At 39.6% G+C, this 22,987-nt stretch overlaps 2 protein-coding genes across 7 annotated transcripts in view; one reads left to right on the plus strand and one right to left on the minus strand.

Moving 5' to 3' along the window:
• The window catches only part of osbpl3b (oxysterol binding protein-like 3b), a 25,398-nt gene continuing 2,411 nt past the window's right edge, over window positions 1-22,987 (plus strand). Inside the window, exons 1-21 of one of the 3 annotated variants that reach the window (XM_034873745.1) lie at window positions 1-236; window positions 9,727-9,870; window positions 12,803-12,919; window positions 13,540-13,593; window positions 13,912-14,025; window positions 14,272-14,436; window positions 14,581-14,704; window positions 15,459-15,562; window positions 15,771-15,863; window positions 15,945-16,104; window positions 16,803-16,933; window positions 17,534-17,635; window positions 18,809-18,946; window positions 19,676-19,769; window positions 19,851-20,080; window positions 20,691-20,828; window positions 20,940-21,003; window positions 21,125-21,203; window positions 21,352-21,496; window positions 22,475-22,619; window positions 22,717-22,843. In XM_034873745.1, the coding sequence (XP_034729636.1) occupies window positions 9,784-9,870; window positions 12,803-12,919; window positions 13,540-13,593; window positions 13,912-14,025; window positions 14,272-14,436; window positions 14,581-14,704; window positions 15,459-15,562; window positions 15,771-15,863; window positions 15,945-16,104; window positions 16,803-16,933; window positions 17,534-17,635; window positions 18,809-18,946; window positions 19,676-19,769; window positions 19,851-20,080; window positions 20,691-20,828; window positions 20,940-21,003; window positions 21,125-21,203; window positions 21,352-21,496; window positions 22,475-22,619; window positions 22,717-22,843 (2,411 nt within the window). In that variant the 5' untranslated portion in view covers window positions 1-236; window positions 9,727-9,783. The remainder of the gene's footprint in view (window positions 237-9,726; window positions 9,871-12,802; window positions 12,920-13,539; window positions 13,594-13,911; window positions 14,026-14,271; window positions 14,437-14,580; window positions 14,705-15,458; window positions 15,563-15,770; window positions 15,864-15,944; window positions 16,105-16,802; window positions 16,934-17,533; window positions 17,636-18,808; window positions 18,947-19,675; window positions 19,770-19,850; window positions 20,081-20,690; window positions 20,829-20,939; window positions 21,004-21,124; window positions 21,204-21,351; window positions 21,497-22,474; window positions 22,620-22,716; window positions 22,844-22,987) is intronic. The other 2 variants (XM_034873746.1, XM_034873747.1) reach the window with 2 other exon arrangements.
• The window catches only part of mpp6a (membrane protein, palmitoylated 6a (MAGUK p55 subfamily member 6)), a 27,894-nt gene continuing 23,083 nt past the window's right edge, over window positions 18,177-22,987 (minus strand). For all 4 annotated transcript variants that reach the window (XM_034873749.1, XM_034873748.1, XM_034873751.1 and 1 more), the window contains one exon: window positions 18,177-18,187. The gene's annotated coding sequence lies outside the window, so the exon portion shown is untranslated. The remainder of the gene's footprint in view (window positions 18,188-22,987) is intronic.

Consider the following 22,987-nt stretch of genomic DNA (forward strand, 5'->3'; position numbering starts at 1 on the left):
GTCATGCACTGTGGGGCCCTCCTCCATATAGCGGTGTGGAAATTGATGCTTCGCAGAGCGGGGCTGGACGATGCATGTCGGTGCATGTCAGACTGGAGACGGCAGGCTGTCTGTTTGACGCTGGCATTTGAGTATCTCTTCCTTGGCTGAGTTCTCTCTTTTAGGGTCAGATAAACCGACTGTTTCCATCAGCTCTGTCCTCATCACCTGGAATTCACATCTGTTACTCTGTCAAGGTGAGTGCGGTTTTTTCTTTGGCAAGTAAAATGGAGTTGTCTTTCGCTAGATAATGTAATTATTTCTTGGCAACCATGTCAGTTGAAGAAGTATTTTAAAACTTCATTGCAGTGCCTGCCGTCTTGCTCTTTGCGGCAGCATGTAAATGACACATTTTTGTGAGATATGCTTTAACATTTCAGAGTGCTCCCTTGTAAAGCTTCAAAGTTGAACATGCCTAATGTAAACTAGGCTACAAAGAAGGCCTTTAATGTTATTTTATTTATTTATAGAAGTGAATCTATTACTTAACAGTCTGCATTTAACTTTCCAATTGGGGTTCTAAAACAGTCGAGTCTTTGCAATTTTCCTGTTATGATCATGACATGTGATTCATACAAAACACCAATAGATTGTTTTAGTTTCCATGGTGACTCTGATCCCACTTCCTTTTTTTCTAGACAAGTAAAAACAAGTTGTGGCGGTTCAACTGTTTCCATATAAATCGATAGTAGCCTATAACAGTAGCAAGCTATCAGTATAACATAGTCACTAGCCAACAGTATGAATAATATGCCTGTCTGTATGAGTGGCTGTACCTCTCATGCTGAGTGAATGTAGGTGTGTGTAATAGTGAGGGCAGATAGGATCCATTTTCAGATTTACTCGGGGCTTGAGCTCATCATATTATACTTGATACACAGTGTTTGGAGCAAAAAAATTAATATAGAGGATTGTACAATATTTCTGTTACCGTGCAAATGGCGTAAAATAATAATATGTGCCAGTTATCAGCACACTTCCAGATAATTACAGTTCTGTGTAAATCCAACAAAATAATAGTGATTCTCATGTTGAATAATATTGTGTTTGTGCTAAAGTGTTCCAGTTAAATGTCAATGTCAATCATGAAGAATTTGGTTGAGTCAAAGGTGTTTTGTTTGGTACTGTGGCTCACTTACAGTGTGGCTACAATTTTAGGACTTGTACTGGCATCTTCTGGGTGTTGTGTCAACAGTGTAACAGAGGAGGCTTTTCTGGGGCTGTGTGTGTTGGAACATGTGTGAGGCTCAATAGGGGCCATTTAAAGTTTGTATAAAATGTCTGATGGAGTAAAGAAGGTGGATGGTGCGCATATCCTGTCACAGATTGGTTTACAGATGAAGGACAAAATCACTAACAGTGGAAAAAGTTTCCAAAACTGGGCACTGCTTTTTGAAATGCTCCTTTAATAAACACTTGTGATACGGTTAAATTCTGCATGTGGACTACTTCTCTTTTTCATCTGTCACAGCTGTGTTCAAAGGAGTGTTTGTTGCCCAATGTTATTCTTGCAGCTTCTGAGGTTTTCGTTTCTAACACCCAAATCAGTGATTGCAGTCAAACACAGGGAGCCTGTAAGGGAAAGATCACTAGAATTTGTGGAATGCAGCAGCAGAAAAAAAAAATTGTGTCTTTGCAAGACATGTATAGTGGGGCATTACATTGCATGAGGTCACCTCCACCTCCTAAATCTTCTGAACTATTACCTACACTATATACAGTAATAAAGACTGTGATGATGTCATTGTCAGATTTTGACCAGTGGCCCATCAATTCTCATTCTGCCAACAACAACAATTAATTTTTTACCCTGAACAGGATCAGTTTCATTTCACACCTGCTTGTTTTCACAACAGTAGTAGTATCATATTTCATTGAGAGAGACAGACAGTTTCATCCTCACTGATGATTAAAAACTAGAGCCGTGTGAATTTTAAACATTTAGATGTAATAACGTTCTGCACCTTAAAACAATGTCAGTCTAGACACTTTCGGGTCCTTTTGGTTCACCCGGCCATTGCAGCCCTGGTCAGCAGCTGGTCTGTGTTTAGGGTCAGAGATTCTAGAGACTGTGTACATATAGTGCAGTGTGTGATAGATGGCTCTTGGGATGGCAATGTTAGTCCGTCAGTAGGTTCACCACTTCAATGAACTGAGTAGAATTTGGTGGCCAAAGGTCACTTCACCTCCGTCCTATTCTCAGGAACTCAATATGTCTGGAACACCATGAAATCAAGGATGAACTGATTAGATTGTGTGGCCAAAGATCACCGTGACCTCACAAAACATGTTTTTGGCCATAACACACAAATGTATACGCTAATAATACATTTTATGTCCAAATGGTCATAAGGCAACTTCCTCACAATGTTGTGCAAAAATACTTCTCTGGTCATTATTCAACGCTATAACTCAGGAACAGAAGGGGAGATGGGCATATTTACCCTTTGATCAAATACTGAATTGGTGACACTAATCCTAAAACTGTGATGATTGTATTGATCTTCTTCCAGGTTGAAGTGGTGTGTGAAGCATTCCCTTTTTTAGAATTTGTAGCTTCTTTGTAGTAACATCCATAACTGAAGCATTGTCTTCTGTCAAGGCTAAAACTTTGTGCTCTGTCCTGTTCCTCTGGTAGTCCACTACAAGTTCATTGGTTGATGTTGGGCTTCAGGTCATTGTCATTGCACCATGTGAGCAAGCTTTCTACCATTCCTCTGTAAAAAATATAAAATAAAATTTAAAAACGTTTCTAAGTAAACGCAGCATGTTTCTGACTGAAAATAATTTACTGGAATCATACATGGCAATATAGTGATAACTTCCTATCTGTTGTAAAAAAAAAACTTAATTCTTTTTATTAAACTCATAATATATGTAGTCTTTGCTACATATATTAAGTGTGGACAGACATGGATGTAAACTGCAACTTCACTGGTTGGCGGAGGCATACATCCATGATGATGCGTAAGTCAGTAAAATCAAGCCAGAAATAAATTGTGTTATTGCTTATGTTTCATACTTTGCAATAAAGTAAGTCAATAAAACTTTAACAATAGAAATGGCAGGCGTAAAAGATCTGTGGGTGAGCTGTGATCACACGGAAATTTTAAAAACACACACTGCAAGTTTTTTCCTTCAAAAAAACACAACTGCAGTCTAACTACAAAAACACAAGCTTGTCAGCTACAGTTTGAGTTATTTTCTGATGCAATGATTGTATATCTTCTATTATATAATATAACAGAGGGAGTCATGCTGTGAGCCAATCCATACTGCAGTCCAAAGATTAGGAATGAAGTAAATCTCTCAGTTTGTGTTAACTTTTCTCAGTCGGACAGTTTATCTCTCTGTCCATAAATGGAAGGTAATGGAAGACGATGCCATGTCTAAATATATCTGCACAAGAAGGACTTAGAGATTGCTTGTGGCAGTGAAGATGTTCTTTTCAGTTTTTGTAAAACCTTTTTCAGGCCTATTTTTTCTTCAGTGTTTTGAGAAAAGATCAACATGCTACAAGTACCACCTCAATGTCATCATCCTCTGTTCTAGGTCAAAACCTCTAAATTAAAATGAGAATAGATTTAGAGTTGCTGCGGATGGATCCTAATCAAAGCAGCGGTTGAGTGGTAAGCACTGTAATCTTTAATTTGGGAAAGCAACGGCTGAATCGTGCTGTCACGCATGTTGCTGCATGTGACACATCGAGAAGAGCACTTTGAACATTTTTGTTTTTCCCCACTCTTTGGTCAGTGAGTGTTGAGCTAAGTTGCGGCTATACTCTCTTTATGAGCTGGTGTTGAGTTATGAGGCTGTCAGGCTCACCCATACTGTGACTGTAACAAAAGAGAGGACCTCTGCCACACTCTGGGTAGATAAGGGACAGAAATAGAGATGGGGGGGGCTGTGGGCGTGTTAAGGGAGGGAGCGCATCGAGGATGTGGTTGATTAACAGGATGCGTTTGTAATTGTGTGTAATGCAAAGCTTGTCATATGTCTGTCAGAGAGCAGTATACATGAATGAAAAGACGTCTTATGCTGTAGGAAGTTATTATAGTTATGTGGAGGGACTTTATCTGTCTCTTTTTCATTATTACACCCATAACTCTGCATGCATTTTCTCTCTGGGTGAATAGGATGAGTAAGTTCACCTCACAAAAAATGTTGCAGATAGCAAAGACAGGCGTGCATGCTTTTAGCTTAGCAGCGTGAGCCTAGTTTTTGGAGTGGCTCCTTCTGGCCCTGGCAACCTTTCACCACAACGCCTTTGAACACATCAGAGGCATGCTTTGCCATCTGTGTGTTTCTTTCAGAGTAGGAGTGGCCTCACACACAGACATGTTCTGGCAAACTTTGCCCTGCTGTATCCAGAGATGTACTAATGAATAATAGATCTCCTGGTGGGATTATGCCAGTTTTGTCTCTCTGTCAATTCTCTGTGCTAATGGCTTACTGGATGCTGCCATGCTGACCTGTGGTAGATGAATATATATATATATGTTTTTTAATAAAATACTTTTACTTTGACTCTGTGTTGACCTGACCTTAAAGTGAAGGTTTCTCTCAGGGTGATAATGTGAGACTTTCAGGATGGTTTCCTGTGAAACTGCTCACTCACCACTCTTCAGACTTGGATTCACACAGCAGTGTTACTTCTGTTTTTCGACTGAATACAGCTTGTTGAAGGGCCTTTTCTGAAACTCTAATCACATCAGTTTTGATTGTCACAACAATGCGTTTCCATTGGAATTGCCTGCCTTCCCCTCAGAGGCATTAAATCAGTTTGATGCTGCGCTTAATGTAAAGAAATATGGAATGGTATTAAATCACAGCACTCTCTCTGTCACACATTACTTCACTGTGGCCATAGTGACCAGATAATTTTGTTTTCTGCTGATTTCTGATCCCACCCTTTCCTTTGCTCCTTTTATGTCAGGGTTTATCTTCCCCTTCCAAGAAATAGTTGTTCTACATTTCACTTAATGAAATAACAAAGAATAAGTGGCATTATCCCACTTGGGCAAATGAGAGCCCAGTGCGGACTCCTTTGGTGGATAGCAGCAATCAGAAGATGTTCTTACTGACTGCTGCAAAGCATACAGGAAGAATAATCTGTGTGCTAATAAGAAACCAGCTTCTTATGAATGTTTCCCATTAAGAAAGATTAAAGGCAATCAAAACTAAGCAAGGTGTTCTGATTTGGCTTTATCCGGATGGATGGGTGGCAGCATTAGAGGAAATGTGAGAGATACCAGAGTTTGCTTTGTCGCTAAAGAGCTTTGTATTGAGAGGAATGATCTGTCAGAGAATGGCTGGTGGACTGTAGAGTTAAGGTGGTTACCACAACACTATTAGGTGTTTGGGAAATGCAGAGACCATTTGTTTTGTCAACTTTGTTGTAAATGTTCCAGAGCTGGAAAGACGGGAAGAGAAGCTTCAAGCATTTTTTGTCTTTTTGGGCAATTTCAAATCAACATTGATTTTCTTCTATTTAGATAATTCTGTTTCATCAAACCTGTCTGTCACACATTGAAGTCAATCTAATAGGATTTAGTCCAAACTGAAAAGCCCTTCTTTAAAAAAAAACAAAAAACAATTTTTTCATGCAGCTTTTTTTGTTTTATGCTCAAACAGTGGCCATTTTATAAACATAGGCTTCATAAACATAAGGAGCACCTGCTTTTCAGGGGCTGGATTTGGAACATAATTTGACTCTCACAGCTGAGTTTTGCAAAGTAAATGTTATTTATAAGATTTGGAAACCTTTATCTAAATGTAATCTTATAATCTTGGCAAAAGTTATTATTCTATCTATATTACTATTCCTAACTCTAGAGTAGCTTTAGGTACACTTTCACTCACTTGTCATTGCTGAATGCCAGCACTATTGTTTCTCTCCTAAAATGAGTTTTACTACTTCACTTAATATGAGCAGTGTGTTTTAGAGTCCTTTTCAACCCAACTTCTTTAAATTACTATGGTGCATCAGTGTTTCCTGTTATTCGTGCAAACATGACTTGATTTCCTCACAAAGCCGCACCAAAGGGGTTCAACAGTATGACGTTTATTCTGGTGAGTCATAGCCTAATGATGCCTGAAAGCCTGTTGGGTTTGTATATCCTTAGGCAGACTCTGGAGACGGTGGAAGGACAGAGGAACATCTGCAACATGAACTGCAGAATGTAATAGAGGGCTTTCAGCTTCTGCCAATCTAGTTAGTGCATCTTAAAAGGACATTAAGCCATCTATAACTTCAACCGCGATCTAATAGCTGACCAAGGATTTGATGACAGTTGTCTGGAACGCCTGAAAGTAACATAGCTAGGCATGCTAGTTTTAAAATGTAGAAATCTCAGCCGCTGGTGACATGTTTTATCAATCATCTGCAGACATATATAGTTATTTTGTGCAACTGAACGACATCAGTTTTATTTATTCTACATAGTTCTTTTTTTTTATATGCTATGCACAGTGATTCTAAATGCTAATGGTCACAATGACAATGATAGAATGCTGGTGTTTAGTGGGTAATATGTCTAATATTGTCATCATCTTAGTTTAGTTGTTTAGTTTAGAACTAAAGACAAAGTGGAATTTGATGCTGATGGGAATGTCATTAGTTTTGAAGGTATTGGACACTTAAATTGACTTGCTGGTGGCACTAGATTAAAAGTCAGGTGATCACCAAATTGATTACAATTCATCCTGAATGAGACACGATTGTCTGTATCAAATACCAAGGCACCTATCCGGTACCTTTCAGGACATTACCACAAATGTCCACCTCATTAGTCATTAGTCAGGATTCATCCTCTGTGAACCATGAATGTTTAGGAAATGTCATCCATCCAGTGTTCTTAAGATATTTCAGTCTGGATCAACCGACCAAGATGTCAACACTGCCAGCTCTAGAGCCTTCAAAAATTGACTTTGACACTGCTTCTAGCAACTTTTTTGAGACAGTCTTTTACTCTGTAGTCCGGGGGTCAGATGGAGGTTCTCCAATAAGATGACAATTCTGCTAAGTGAAAAAATAGGACAGCTAGTTTGAAGCTCCTGCTAGTTACACATCTGTCTCATCCAGGTGCCATACTGGTTTCTCATCATAGAACAGTTGTGGGTTTCACCCACCCACACTTAACTGGAATATTTAAGAGATTTCTGTTAAATCTCCATAGAACTTATCAAGCCTTTAGTGTAAGAGATACTTTGAAAAGAACATCTGCTTGTATATCTGTTCAGTTGACAAAGAGATTACAGGGTAAAGCATGAAATGCAAACTAATGATTTACATGAGTGCTTATATTATACTCTAAATAGACTGAACTCCAGATAGCATGTCACTCAGAGAAATTTTAGCTTTACTTTAGTTTGTTCCCAAACCTCCATGAGATTAATTATCCTAATCCCCAAAACTTCATTAGTTAATATCTGTGTTCATGTACAGTATCTGCATTGCATATACAATATGCCCGTGTCTTTTTGTGTTCTTATATGTAAGGGAGGCCGTCTTAATGAAAGTGAAACTTTCCCCGTGGCTTGTGTTTATCTTTTGTCCTGAGTGACTGTCCGTGTTCATGTGATTCCCTCTGTTTCTTTGACCACTGGACAAACACATGCAACACTCACTCTTTTCACCAAGCTGTGGTCTCAGGCATGGCTGTTCAGCTCATTAGCATGAACAACAACCGCTAATGTCAGACTTACACTGTCCTCACGTTAGACTACGCTGATTCTTTTCTCATATCCTCATATTTTCAGACTGTAAACGACAGCAACAACTGCCAAGTGAAGTAAAAATTCATACTAACACTAAACCCCAGCCCATGCATCACGGCTCCTCTGCAATGTAGTACAATTTTTCTTAGCATTTCTTCATTGCCATCATAGAGAGCTCTTTAGTGAAAAAGGGTAATTACTTGAGGGGTGACCTCTAATTCGGCTGTCGCCTCGATGAAAGGCTGAGAATTGGTGTTGTTGTATCAGATGAAAGGGTGCCCTCATGGCGTGACGGTGTGACAGACCTGTGCATGCATAGTTAGTGTGATCAGTGGAAAGTGAATGAAATAATTATAGGAGATGGAGAGAAAGCATCAGATAGATAGATAGATAGATAGATAGATAGATAGTATCTCATATATCATGGTTGTTGGTAGCTCAGTTTGCGTCTGGGGGCCTTTTTTTGTGTGTCCTGCCACTTTGATCCATTGTTGTGGTTACATTTTGGTTGTTGAGCTCCATCAGACAGAGCACTGGTGTAGGCTTGGCCAAAGGACGGCGGTTTCACATGACTATGGTATTGTCTGTCCAACATGAGAGGCCGTGGCCATTATGCAGCGCAAAGCTTGCGGATGCAGAGCAGGTAATGTGATTGACCTTGCTACTGCTTCAAAGTGGTTGTCAACACGTGACATGTCTGATTCAGCTCGACAGTTGGTATGATCATCTAGAAAATCTATTTATTACATCTCAAAAACACTGTGTCAAGTTACAAACCCAGTTTCAGGTTATGTGGACTTGCTACTGCTTTAAAGTGATTGTCAACACGTGACATGTCTGATTCAACCCAACAGTTTCTATAATCGTCTAGAAAATCTATTTATTACACCTTAAAATAAGTAGTTTTTAACACTACAGTTTAACAGTAGAGTCCTCAAACTTAGTACTTCTGTGTGTCCTCAGTAAATATGAACTAATGATGTTCGGCTTGATGTCCAACTTGTTCCCACTAACCCTAACCCTAAACATGGTTTGAACATCAGCTGTGACACACTGCCACTCACAGTGAATTAGCTAAATGTGTCTCTATGTGCTGACTGGTCCACCAGGCACATCATGTTAATTAGTCTGTGTGAAGTGTGGCAGTTGACTGAGGGTTGCCACAGTTATTTTCACAGTCTGTTGACTTGATAATATTACATTCCATTGCATCTTTCCATGTGATGCTTCATGGATGCTTGCCTTTTATTCCCCTGTCACTGAGCTGGATGGAGATCAGCTACAAAAATACTCAACCATGAGTATTTTCAGTAGTGTGCTACTTTATACTCATTACAAATGAATGCATCAGTAATAACATGATACAATATATAAAGAATATTGTGACTGGATCTGGTATCTATTTTTTTCATTTAATCAAATAATTGTTTAGTCTGTAAAAATGTCACAAAATGGTGGGAAAAAAATCCGTTATAGAGAATTTTGTGACATCTTCAAGTATTAGTTTGTTTTAACCAACGTTACGTTTTGGGATAATAGTTCTGAGAACTTTGATATTGCTGTTTTGCTACTTTTACTTTGGGTCCAACTACGACTTCCAACACTGCTGTACGTACTAGTGTTTGCTTTAGATTCATATGATCCTTGAACACTGACAATCCATCACTCTCTGTAAGGGTAAGATTTTAAATTATTCAAACATGCGCTCTCATCTCTGTGCAGACCAATTTATGTCCTCCAGTCTGTCTGTCAATTGTGTTCGCTTATGATAAGAACCCTTCTGTGCGGCTTTTCTTGTTACATCCCATATTCTGATATGTGAAGATGGAAAAATGAATTGCTCTAAATAACCTAATGCATTTTTCAGTGAGATAGAGCTAAAAGGTTTTTAAATGGCTTGCTACTTAAAGTCATCTTTCTCTGCACCCTCTCTCCCCCTGACCCCATCTCCACCCCTTCTGCTCTTAGTAAAGGGAATGTTCTTGGTACTCCAGCCTTAGCCTGCACTGGCCAGTCTGCAGCAAGATGGGCTCAGAGGAGCGCAGTTCAGCCATGTCGCAGAAGATGTCACGCAGCAATAGCAGCTCCTCGTCCAAATTCGACAGCCGCCAGGTAACGCACAACAGTGATGACACTGTAGGACTCAAAAGTTTAAACTATTTGCTTCTCCACATGTTTTTTTTCTGATTGTTCAGTTTGTGTCTTGTGTTACTGCCAGTCCTCAGGGATTTCTGTGTGTTATGGGAGAGAACGACCTGGCTGTAAACGCCTTAACCACACAAACTTCTGCTAACAGGCCCTGCGGTTTTCTCAGATGTTCTTGCAAGGCTCTAATTGGCTCTTAATAAATGCAAGGAGACAGGCTCATCTGAGTCTCTCTCTGCATTTTATATCTTCACCAGCAAGGACCCAATGTTGCCAACTTGAGAGAGACTTTTTTCCTGCCTCAGTATCAGACCTTTACTGTACTCTGAATTTCTAAAATTCTAAATTGCATAGCACCATGTACACACTGTCGTTGCATTTGCCCTAAGAATTTATCTGCAGACAGCAGACACTAGTGGTCTATTACTTTAGAGTAACAACAAATACAGGGACTGACTATGTCCTTTAAAATAAGTTAATAAGTTAATATTAACTCAAACAATCTAAGATGTGTGGATCTAAGTTTCAGATCATCCATAAATGAATTAACATTTCCTCAAAGAAAATCTAATTTGTGGTTTTGGGATTGTTTCTCACTCAAATGTGTAAATTTGAGGATTGTGTTCAAAGTATAAGAAGAAAATATCGCTTAAGATCTTTCCATTTCTGCTGAGCAGTTGGTCAGTGCATTATAAGAATAGTTCAACATTTTTGGAAATATGCTTATTCACTTTCTAGCGAAGTGTTAGGTGAAAAATGTAAACCACTCTCAAATCTGTATGGTAAATATAAAGCTGGAGCCAGGAAATTATTAGTATAGCTTATCATAAAGACTGGAGACAGGGGGAAACAGCTCCCAAGCCAGCACACCTAAAGCTCATAAAAAGTGTAAAAACATTAAGTTGGGGTTTTGTGGGGGGTTGCTTGACTATTTCTTGGCTGGTTGCAAATTGTAATCCATTGTATGGTTTAAAGTTTAAACCATACAACCAAACTTGATTTACAATTTTCTTATGCTGGGAGCTCCCCCTGTAGCATGTCATGTCTTCTTCAGTCATATTTCTACGTTGTCTCTGACAGTCTCAGTTGACCTTGAAGGGAAATGCCAAGGCAGTGTGTGACATGAATCACTGTGTGACTGTGTCAGTGGGAGCTGTGACGAGCGCTCAGGGAGAGTGAAAACAAAACTCCACAAGCTACACCCTCTCCATCCCACCACAACCCCTACAGAAATGCAGGTTTCCTTTAGACAGCCTCACCTCCAGCAGTCAGCCTTCCTGACTGATACAGTTTGTTAAGCAAGCACTATACACTGCAACATTCAGGGACAATGAACATATCACCTCAAACCTCTGCCAAGAACTCAAAGTCTCTCAAAACAAAATTTGTGCTGTGAGTTTTTGTCCCACTTGGATAAATCTATTAAGTTTACGCTATGATCCTAAAACACCACATTATCAGCATTACATATTTAGTCCCTGCAACAGTACCCAAATATGTTCTATTTATAATGATATAATATAGAGAAATGCTGCAAAGCATCATGTTTGGATAGCTGAAACCAGCGAATGTTTTGCATTTGGGCTCCATAAATGACTCAAGCAATTTAGCATTGCACCTACGTACCTGAAGTTGGAAAGTAACACGATTAATTTTTTTTAATGGTCAAGGGTAAATTCGGTTGACCTCCACAATGTTCCTGGTGTAATTCCAGCTGGGAACCTTTGTTGCATATGAAAAAAAACATCTATCTCATCTTCTTTCCTGTCTGTTCATTGTCAAACTGTCAATAAAGTAAAAAAAATAACAAAAGAATTTAAAATTGAAGCAGCACAGAATATTTTGAATTTATTCTTAATTATGGGTCAAGACAAACAGAAATACAGCATCCTAGACTCCCCTTAGTGCATCTCAATAGTGCTTTTTATTTGACCCACCCACGTTCCATGATGGCACCACATTTTTTCCTATGAAATTTGCTCATTGGGCGCATAGACTTAAAAAAGCATTCAGATGCAAAATTGGTTGATTTCCTGCTGGCTGTTGCTGTTTGTCTAGTGATTGTAAATGGAGAAAACTTATTTTTGAGCATGTGTGCATCAAGTGATACTACAATAGTGTGGCCACTGTTTAAAAATCACCCCACAGCCCAGCACTACACCTGGGGGCCCGTCCTACCCTGGTAGATGTCCCTGCCTTTTCCAACTACACGCCTCCCGTTTCTGTTAAACATGTATAACCTCCCAGCCCAAGCCAAGATAATCCTGATGACATCCTCAGGAATTATTTTTCCGACTTTCAGAGTCTAAAGACATCATACAAGCAGAGTATTGTTACACTAATGTAAACTAAAATGAATATAAAACAAAAGTGATGCAATATTTTATGTGTCCACAAAGATGTTACAAACCCCTCTCTTTATGCTGCCTTCCCAGAATTCTCACCACTGAAGTACATTCCAGAGCTATCTGGATTAGTCTATGATGAAATATCACCTTAATCTCTGTATTTGCAGGGGGATTTGGATTTCAGTGTTCTAATCTCAGTCAGGAAATTATTATTGTGAAGAGTTGAGATTAGACAGGTAAGCTAATTTTGTAAATGGGACCATGAGGTGAAAGTAGTGTGTAAAGTCGTGGACACCAAACCTCATAGGGCTGAATTTTTCCTTCTTCTCCCACACTCACATCTTCCCACTGACTGACACTACATTGAAGAAAAGACTAAAAACCTAAACAGCTACAAATTGCTATATGGTTTCTACTTAGGCATTGACTCTGTTGTGTCATTAGTTTTATGTTACCAAACCTTACTGAAACTTTAATCTGCATGTGTGTGCACAAGAGCGTCTGCTAACATGTATCTATCATCTCAGACTTCTAACCATCTGTGCCCACAGGACAGCTGGGAAATAGTGGAGGGTCTGCGTGGAGGCTTCAGCAGTGTCCTGGAGCCCCAGAAACAGGAGGGCTACATGTTAAAGAGGAGGAAGTGGCCTATGAAGGGCTGGCATAAGGTATAATTAACCACCTCTGAGGTCCTTAAATTACCCCCGTTACCTCCCACTTACTCATCTCTTAGAGTGATGGACTCCATGACATATTTACATGTACTTGACAACTGAACGTCATTTCCATTTCCCAGATTTACCCAGTATCCTTTTCCAAAAAATCTGCTGAGATGACTCATTTGAGTTTTAAACTAATTGATTTTGCCCACAGAGGAGTTACATGTGACCTGGGTCAGTGACTGTTTACGCTCTGTCTAAAAGCTTTCCCTGGGATGGTACTACCTAGCTGCATTAGCTGATGGCATGTAGGTTAATAGAGCTGTATACATTTGGTATTGACTTACAGTCAGAACATTTCAGGTCTTTGTGCTTTCAACGGATCACCCAAAAAAATTAGGAGAAAGATTGCAAAGTGAGGGAAAGAGTAATAAAGGCAGACAAGATGCAAGGCAAGAGCCTGGGAGGACAAACATCTCACTGCAGAGACATTAACAACATTCATTAACAAGTGGCAGACTCTGCCATCATCATAGCGTCATGACAGTGATTTCAGACTTGCTGTCAGGGATATTTCATATCATCCCGGCTGCATCTTATTCCCTCATTGTCCTCCTTTCTCCCTACAGAGATATTTCTTTCTGGACAAGGGCATCCTGAAGTATGGCAAGTGCAGTGCAGATGTGAGTACAAAACCCTGCTGGCTGCATACTATGTGGTTACAAAAGATGACAAAGGACACTTTGTGTCATGTTGTACTGCTGGCTGTCTTTCCCAGAATATCTATATGTGCCTATGTACACAAAGCGCCCTCATTCCCTCACAATCTCATTGTCATTGATAGGAATCACATGGTGCACTTTACCTACCGATCTCACATAATTATGTATCAGCCATGCAGAGACCCTTTTTGGAGAGCCAATAAAAGGATTATAAGGATAATAATGTCCAAAAATAAGTCCAAAATATTCATAACACTGTGTGTTGACTTTGCCTTGCAGATTGAGAAAGGAAAATTGCATGGCTGCGTTGACGTGGGCCTCTCAGTCATGGCCATTAAGAAGAAAGCCAAGTGCATCGATCTTGATGCTGAGGAAAACATCTATCACCTGAAGGTAAACCGCAAGGCTAATTCATGTAAAGCATTCCCTACAGATTTACAGAAAGTGATGTAAAACATGGATTACTCCGATTATTCCCTTTTGATTCCTGGAACAGATGCTAACATTAAAAAACTTTAGAATGACCGTATGTGTTGTAGACGTGGGTGAGGGAGAATTACAGTACTTGTGTGTTTTCTCACCTTCACGCCTCCGCCGCCTTACTTGTCCTTGAGTTGATTTCTGATATTTGCTCTGCAGATAAAGTCACAGGAGCTGTTTGATGAATGGGTTTCCAAGCTGCGTCACCATCGGCTATATCGGCAAAATGAGATTGCCATGTATCCCACTGAGAAGTCCTTCTATTATCCCCACTACCCATCCCCCAACTCTCCTAGCATGGGGGAGACAGCCTCTATTAGAAAGGTATACCTGTGCACACTGTTACTGGAAATGTTAAGTTGTTAATGTTATGTCTTACATTTAAGATAGTAGTTCACTAAATACTTTTAGCTCTGCTTCTACGACAGTTGTTATTGGACTGACCTTTGAGTCTGTTTGCTCTTTCAGGTCATGTCTATACGAAGGCAGTCCACAGTGCATTCTGCAGGAGCCTTCCCATTAAGCTGCAACAGCCAGGCCAAAGTAGCTGCCTGGCTCCAGTCGTCTGACGACATGGACAAGTGCTCCAAAGGTGGGGCAGTAGAACTGACTCTCATGATTTGTCAAAGTTTTGCCACACCCAGTGATATTCTAAAACATGTCCTAATACCGTTTTATGTGACTTTCCTCCTGTCTTTTGGTTTCTAAGCAAGATGATAAAATGTAAAGATCAGATTTGGCTGAGAGCTAAGAACCATTGGTTATTTTTTTTGTTATTTACATCCACTTGCATGAAGGTTTGTGATCTATTGAGCATCTATAGAGCCTGCTATTACAGTAAAGCTGCCATTGAGTTTAAAAGAGGTAGGTGATCTAACCTTGATGAGTCTAACTTTTTAATTTGTCAAATGCTTCAGTTAATACTAAAAAATGTGTCTGCCTGTTGTCTTATTTGCAAGCAAGATAGGACTGTCATGGTGTTGTTCTTTATATAAAAAAAAGGAAGCTGTTGATTATGTAAAAACGGTATTTCTCAGTTTTCATTTATTGGGATTCTGATGATGTGTCCACATTTGCCCCAGCTACTAAGTAAGAAGTTTTGCTTTTATAAACTAGAAACTTGTAACAATAAAACGAAATGTACACAATAATCCACTTTTTTAAGTAAGTGACTTGTGTGTACTGTCCTTTGTCCCTGTGAACATAAACGTCTTTGGTGTCACTGAAACTGGCACATGGAGGTGCTTCTGCACTGCTCCTGTCTGATACCTTTTCTTTTTCTTTTACTCTTTTCATGCTTCTTAACCTTCTTATCTCAATGCTGATCTTTTTCTTCCCCTCAACAGATTTGTCAGTCTGTGAGGCCTACCTGCTCGACCTCAACCACCTGCTTCAGAGTATGGAAGTCCTGCACCGTACCTATTCTGCTCCATCTATCCAAGCACTGCAGGTCAGCACTTTAGTCCTGATTCATTTCACCTTTACATGCAGAGTCATGCTGAATCACATCCAAAATACTAAATGCCTCTGGCTATTATGCAATGTAACTTGTTTTAGTTCGCCTTTTATCATTTCTCTTTTTTGCCCTCAAGTTATTTGCAACTAAATATAGAATACTCTCTGTCTCAACCATCAGTATTTTCTTTTATGTTCACTAGACAGCTACATTTGACAGCCCCAAGAAGGAAAAGAGACTACCAAAGAAATGGCGCAGTAAAAACTACAACAAAGATGTCAAAACAACTCTGCAGGTAAATATTGTGACAGTGTGATCATATTTAATATTTTTTAGAATTAGTCCCTCAAACTCTACTTCTCCCGCTCGACTGTAGGTACCCAGCTGCATCTCCTCTGGCTCTATCCGCCTGCACGCTTCTAACCCTAACCTCTCCACCGCTGCACTTGCCAATGATAAGGCTGACACTGAATCCTTGGATTCCACTTTTGACGTGGCCAAGCTTCAAGAGGACTTCTGCCGCGTTGCCACCAACTGTGAGTAAAATACTATAAGCTAATGTTTTTACAAACTAAGAAAAACTCCACAAGTGCACAAAAAACTGTCTGCCTGCATCTTATTTCATGACAGGACTGGCATGCTGTTAATGTGACAATGGTGCAGCCATGGGAGCTGTTGATTACTGATAAACTTTTTACATTCGTTAGAAGTTTGAGGATGTGCCCTGTCAGTATGTCCACTAGCCATTGCTTAGTGAGTATTTTACATTTTGTAAACCACAAAGCTTGGCAAATGAAATTTATATTCACACAGCTGATACTTAACATATTGGCATAATGAGAATGATTTATGTTTTACATAATGGAATTACAATTCCCACTTTTTCTGTAAAAGGGGTTTAAAGTTTTCTGCTGTTAATTCTGCGGGCATTTCAGCTGACACATTTATGCGTATTCAAAATTTTGAAGCTAAGGATGCGTGATGAGATTTATTGAATTAATATTACCAGCGTTTTTCAACAACTTAGATTCCCAAGCGCCTATTGTGAAGTACGTGGCTAAATGAACATCATAAAACAAAGATTGTGGCTTGCTGGGTTATAGTAGATTTTACACTTTCCAATTTATTAGAACCGTTTGATAGACTGTAGCCTATCCACTATGACTGGATCTGCATTACACTGAAATAAATACCAATTTGTTTGCAGTTAAAGCTTACCTCTTTTTTTCTGCAGTGTATGCAACCATGAAGACATCCCTAAGTTCACTAACATCTGAAAGAGAGAGATTAAAACAATGCTTGGACCATGAAACAATTCCCCCTACATCCCCTCAGGTTGTTGGTTTGAAGAACGCACTGGCAACAGTAAGTAAAATAACACAAACTTACACCGTTAAAATAAGCTAGGTATTACACTTTCTTTTAGACTGTTACACTCCCCTCAGATGCCGTGTCCTCCCACACCACTTGTCAGGCGTGACACATTGTCAAGCCTCTTAGAGGGATTACCAACTGCGGTGTGATGTCTGCCCACCTGAACATGACCATGTTCAACAGTCATGTTTCCTGTGGCTGCTGCCTCCCACCCAAAAGCCTGTTTTACTTTCTACTTTGATGGTTAAACACACTCATTGTCATGCTGACTTCTTTTGCCACAGTAGTACCTCTGCGCTCTCTATGCCAACATGTTTCTTTGACTTTAAATACCCTGATGGGTGTTTGCTTCAACCTATTGTACCTCCACCTCAAATAGAATTAGTAATGGGTGAGTAATATAGTTTGGACTCCTGTGGCTTCCTGTCTGATGTCTGCAGTTATCCCACGTATAGGTCTCTATAGAAAAGATAAATAGGATGTGTTGATGAACAGTTTAAGTAGTAAGAAATTCATTTCAACTTTCAGTATTTAAGGCGTTAGTGGTTGGGTGTGTGCTATAAACAATGTTTATGCTGGTTATGTTTTCAGGCTTTAGCCCAGAACTCAGAGCTGAGAGAGCGCCTGTGCAAGATACACGCAGAATCCCACATCGTAGATCCCACACTAGTAAATCTTACTGCCCCTGTGCAGGTGGGTGCGGGAATGCACTCTACTCTACCCCCTTCCCCCTACACCCATCATGATGATTATTATTATCTTCGTCTTTATTTTCATCCCACACAGTCTTGACTTTGCCACAGAATGAATGAGCTGTACTTTCCATCCCATCCAGATTCAACACATGTTACTTTCCTCCTCACCCCCTCACTAGACTCACTTTCTTTTATAATGACAGTGACTATAGAAAAAAATCTTCACCTAAAACTTTTTAGGGAACACGGCCCCCTCAAATGAGTTACATTTTCATTATTTGCTTCCTCTCAGCCCTGTGGTTGTGTCTCACGATCTCATGGCTCAGAAGAAGACCACCTGTCACATTATCGTCTCCTGCAGTATAGGAAGCTCTTTGCTCCCTTAAGCAGATTTGCTGACCAGAGAGTGTGAGCTGATCTACTTAATCGTGTCCCTGGAAATTTGTTTAAACACACGGTGCAAAACTAATGCGCCTCCTATGAGATTATCTCCGGGCTAATTAATCAGCTTCAGCAAAGGATAGAGGGGTGTGCTCACTTCCATGTGTGGCTCTGTGGAAAGCACTTTTTGTTTGTATTTGGTTACATGTTTTAAATTGTTTTCAGAAGAATTATATGAATGCCATGAATCCATTTTGAATGTGCATCTTGTTCAATGTCCACCTCTTGCCAGACAGAAGAGTTTGTGTGTACACCTGTTGCACACTTGCACTTTTGACTGTTTCTTGATAATTTATACCGGTATACATTGTTATACAGTCTCTAGAAATAGGTTTGATTGGTACAATATATTCTCAATATGTGAAATTGGTTCTACCTTATACAAATTTTAATTCTGAAGAAAGAAAGTAAGGCCTGTTTGTGGCTGTTAAACACTGAAACGATGGCACATTAACATGTTGCTGTGTATTAAAAAGAAAGAGACTCTTTGCACTTTGTTACAAAATGTTTTGAGTCAGTTGTCTCTAAATGTCTATAAGCTTACATTAACCTGAATAGATGACTGTCTTTCAATGCATTTCATATCGGATGTGTGTTGTGATACTCTCATTATCCACACATTGTGATTGTATTGTATTCTGAATTACCCTCTGATTGCCGCCCCTTCTGACTATGATGATGTTGCCCTTTTCCTGTTTTTAATTATAGCTATGAACACTGTGTCTCCTAGAAACAGGAGTCTGTTGAGGAATCCCGTCCTCTTGTACACCAAGTGTCCAATGAGAGCCGAGCTTCAATCACAGAGTCTTTGTCCGAGTTCTTCGATGCACAAGAAGTTTTGCTGTCTGCTAGTTCCTCTGAAAATGAGGTGAGAGCTAAACTGTTACAATTAGCAGTTTTACTTATGTGTCTGTTACTCAGAATCAGTCAGTGGCATAAACTGACATTTAGGGCTGCAAAATGGAATTATATTTATTGTTAATGTTATGGAATTTTAGACTGGGTAAACCCTGCACACTCTGCCGGCGATTTGATTTTGCCATGTTCAATCTCAAACCTGTTGAGCTTGGCTTGGTCTGGTGATAGCCAGACTAATGTAATTTGTATTTTTAGCTTCAAATAAAAAAAAAAAAAAAAAGAAGAGCTGCATGATAAAATGGAGTAAAAAACTCACACAGACAGAAATTACCGCCAGATGTTCTAAATTGATTTATTATCATCCAACATTTCTTCAGATTTCTCTGAAAAATGTGTTTAACTTTTAAGCACATTATGACAGTTCAGTGCTGTTCAATTCCAAATAAAAAAACATGCTTTTAACCTAATGTCGTCTTCAAGCAAAGTTTCAGTTTCATTTTTCTTCAATGTTCATGCAGCTTGATCCGGTAGCAGCTGGAGTGGAAGAAATTGGCAGTTGATTACTCAAATCTAAAAAAAACAGCAGGTCGTGGGGCAAATTAGTCAACAGTTCCGAAGGGACCATTTATCTCTAATACAGTATATTTTCTGCTGAAGTGACAGGATGTTGAAAGAGACCTCCCCATTCTGCAGGTGATATTCAAAATGTATCTATTTACTACATTTATGTTGTTTTTAGGTGTCAGAGGATGACTCTTATATTAGTGACATTAGTGACAACATTTCCATGGACAACTTCAGCAACGAGACAGAAACTGAGAGACCAAACTCAGGTAAATGTGTCAGAGAGCTATAGGACATAAACTGTGTGCTGGATTCAATAAATCTAGACCTCCTACACCATCTCTTGCCAGGCTTTGTCCTTCATCAGCGTAGATCCTGCCTACCCTCGCCCAGCCCCAACAACAGCACCATCAGCTTGTGGAATATTCTCAGAAACAACATAGGCAAAGACCTTTCCAAAGTGGCAATGCCTGTGCAACTAAATGAGCCGCTCAACACCCTGCAGAGACTGTGTGAGGAGCTGGAGTACAGTGAGCTGCTCGACAAGGCTGCTAACACACAGGACCCTTTTGAACGTATGGTGAGATGGCGAATTCACTGTTTGCTGTTTGAGTGTGTGTGCAGAGTATTTTCTTGCTGACAGCTGGCAGAGGTATTGTCCAGTGCTAGAGCGTGTGCCAGCCCTGCCTATTACACATTATGTGGGAGAAACCCTAAGACCTGAAGATTGTTGCCTCTTTCACTGTTTCACTTTTATTCACATTTGCATATACTGAGTTTGGAGTGATGGAGTTTGTTGGTTAAATTGTGTTCACTTTTGTGTGGGAGGTGTAGAGATACATCCTGTGGAGTTGCCTAGTTATAAAGGACAAATGTGCCATGTACAGTATATAAATGGGAAATGAATAGCAGCTGAAGTTGGTGTCAGCTCCAATCTTTGGCCTCATATTATGATGTTGAAGTAATAATCAGTGCTCTCTTGGCTCAGTGCAGTTGCAGTTACACTGCTCATTACAGCTGTAGATAAATGTACTAATAATATGCGGTATTTTAAAATAATGATAGAGCTCAGTTAGATTAATGTGCTAAGGATGTCTTTTTCTTGCTCCACCACAGTCGAGTTGACTCATTATTATGTAATAAAACAAATACATTAAGCACTACTAACTGTATATCTTATCTTTGTGCAGGTATATGTAGCTACGTTTGTTGTATCAGGCTATGCATCCAGCTATTACAGAACTGGGGGAAAGCCTTTCAACCCTGTCCTGGGTGAGACATACGAATGTGACAGGCCAGATAAAGGCTTGCGATTTGTTGCAGAGCAGGTATGCATGAATACCAATTTGTGTTCTTTTTACAATCCCATTTTTCCAATAACAATGCATTGAAGCACTTTATTGAATCAATTTACCAACCCAGTTGTTTCACATCGCCAGGTCAGCCATCACCCACCGATCTCAGCTTGCCATGCAGAGTCTAAAAACTTCATCTTTTGGCAAGGTAGTGGAAAATAGAAATCAGCCTAATCCATTTTCAGTGTCTTTAAAGATTGCAGTAGTAGCTGGTCATTCACAATAAATGTTAATGTGTATATTTGATTTTCTTCTGATTGATTTTGTAGATGTGAGGTGTAAGAACAAGTTCTGGGGCAAGTCAATGGAGATTATTCCCGTTGGTACCACTCATGTAACTTTGCCAGGGTGAGTCTCTTCTGCATTTTTTACTGTAAGACTGGACAGATACACACATACACACAGACTTGACAAACCACTGGCCGTGTCAAATAAGAAGCAATGTCAACAGGTAAAGTTAAAAGAACTGTTGCTTTTAATAACTTTTGTTTTCTAGATTTGGGGACCACTATGAATGGAACAAGGTGACGTCCTGCATCCACAACATTCTCAGTGGACAACGCTGGATTGAACATTATGGGGAGATCTCCATCAGAAACTCCAGCAGTGATATGTGTCAGTGCAAGATCACTTTTGTTAAGGTGAGGCAAACATTAAAATGGTAAAAGTTATATATAGTACAGGTATGCTTGGCTGCACCCACCCTAATGGCCCCCATTACCACCTTCAACAACTCTTTCTGATGGAATGCTTTTTGAGGGCCTTATTTCTGAAAAGTGGGGCCCTTCAAACCATAATGCCGACAAGGAGTTCTATACACTTTAGCTACACAACTCCACACACTTCCATTTACATTTCTCATCACAAATGTATTCACTATTTTATAAATGTGACACTCAAGGCAGAATTATGCTTATCTGCCAGGCACTGCAAGGCAAGAAATTATTTGCATTTATATATTTATTTGTATAGAATCTTTTAAACAAAAATGCTGAAAAAGGTCTCTTCCAGTCAAAAATATCCAATACTGTAAAATATAGTGTTAAATAAGGCACAAAATGTAAGTATGATCCAGGTCTTTAATACTGTAGAGCTTTCTTTTTTTCCTCTCTCTCTCTCTCTCTCTCATTTGCTGTGTGTTTGTGTTGATAAGCATCCCTTGGGGAACCTTGGTGGGTTTGATCAAAAAAGCCTACAAGCATTAAAAAGAGCATTTTTTCCATATATATAAGTCCCAGGTAATCTCCAGTAAATGCGGTAGTCCCGTCATTAGTCCATAAACCTACATAGATGGTGGTCTTTACCTACATGCCACCAAGAAGCCCTCAATGTTTTAGTGTTTAAGTATGGAAGTATTTACTGAGAAGAGAAGGTTAATTGCTTTAGTTTATTTGAAAAAAAATCCTGAAGCTGTGAAGGGTAGCAAGTCCAGACATGTCAGAACTTATATAACTCATCTTCCATAAAACACACCAGCTCAGCAACACAGCTGGGGCTTGAGATGGTTTATTCAACAGCAACATCTGCTGACTGCAAGAGGACATGATCACCATACCTGCTTTGTCTATTCATACTCACTCTCTACTATGTTCTTCCCCCACTGCGAATTCTTCTTGCAGGCCAAATACTGGAATTCAAGTGTGAATGAGGTGGAGGGAGCTATCACAGATAATAAAGGGAAGGTCATCCACAAACTCTTTGGAAAGTGGCAGGAAGCAGTTTTCTGTGGAGATCCACCCTCAGCCACGTGCATATGGAGAGCAAGTATGACATCTTTCATAAGAATGCACTCAACGCCTAGTTATGCATATCTCCCTACAACAGTACCTGATGCAGTGGATTGTATTTATTTGCGATGTAGATGCAATGCCGGTAGACCTTGAGCAGTACTATGGTTTCACCAAGTTTGCTATTGAACTGAACGAGCTGGACCCATCCCTGAAACCGTTGCTACCACCCACAGACACTAGACTACGTGTGGATCAAAGGTATGTTCATGCACGTTATTGATGGTTTTTAATAATCTTGATAATAAATAAATGCAAAAAATAATGATTTACAGTTTTTTTCAATCGCTAACAAGCGCTCACCCATACTTCAGATACTTTTTCTAAACTCTTAACACAGACTCA

Source organism: Etheostoma cragini, chromosome 6 (assembly GCF_013103735.1).
Source record: "Etheostoma cragini isolate CJK2018 chromosome 6, CSU_Ecrag_1.0, whole genome shotgun sequence".
NCBI classification, from domain to species: Eukaryota; Metazoa; Chordata; class Actinopteri; order Perciformes; family Percidae; genus Etheostoma; species Etheostoma cragini.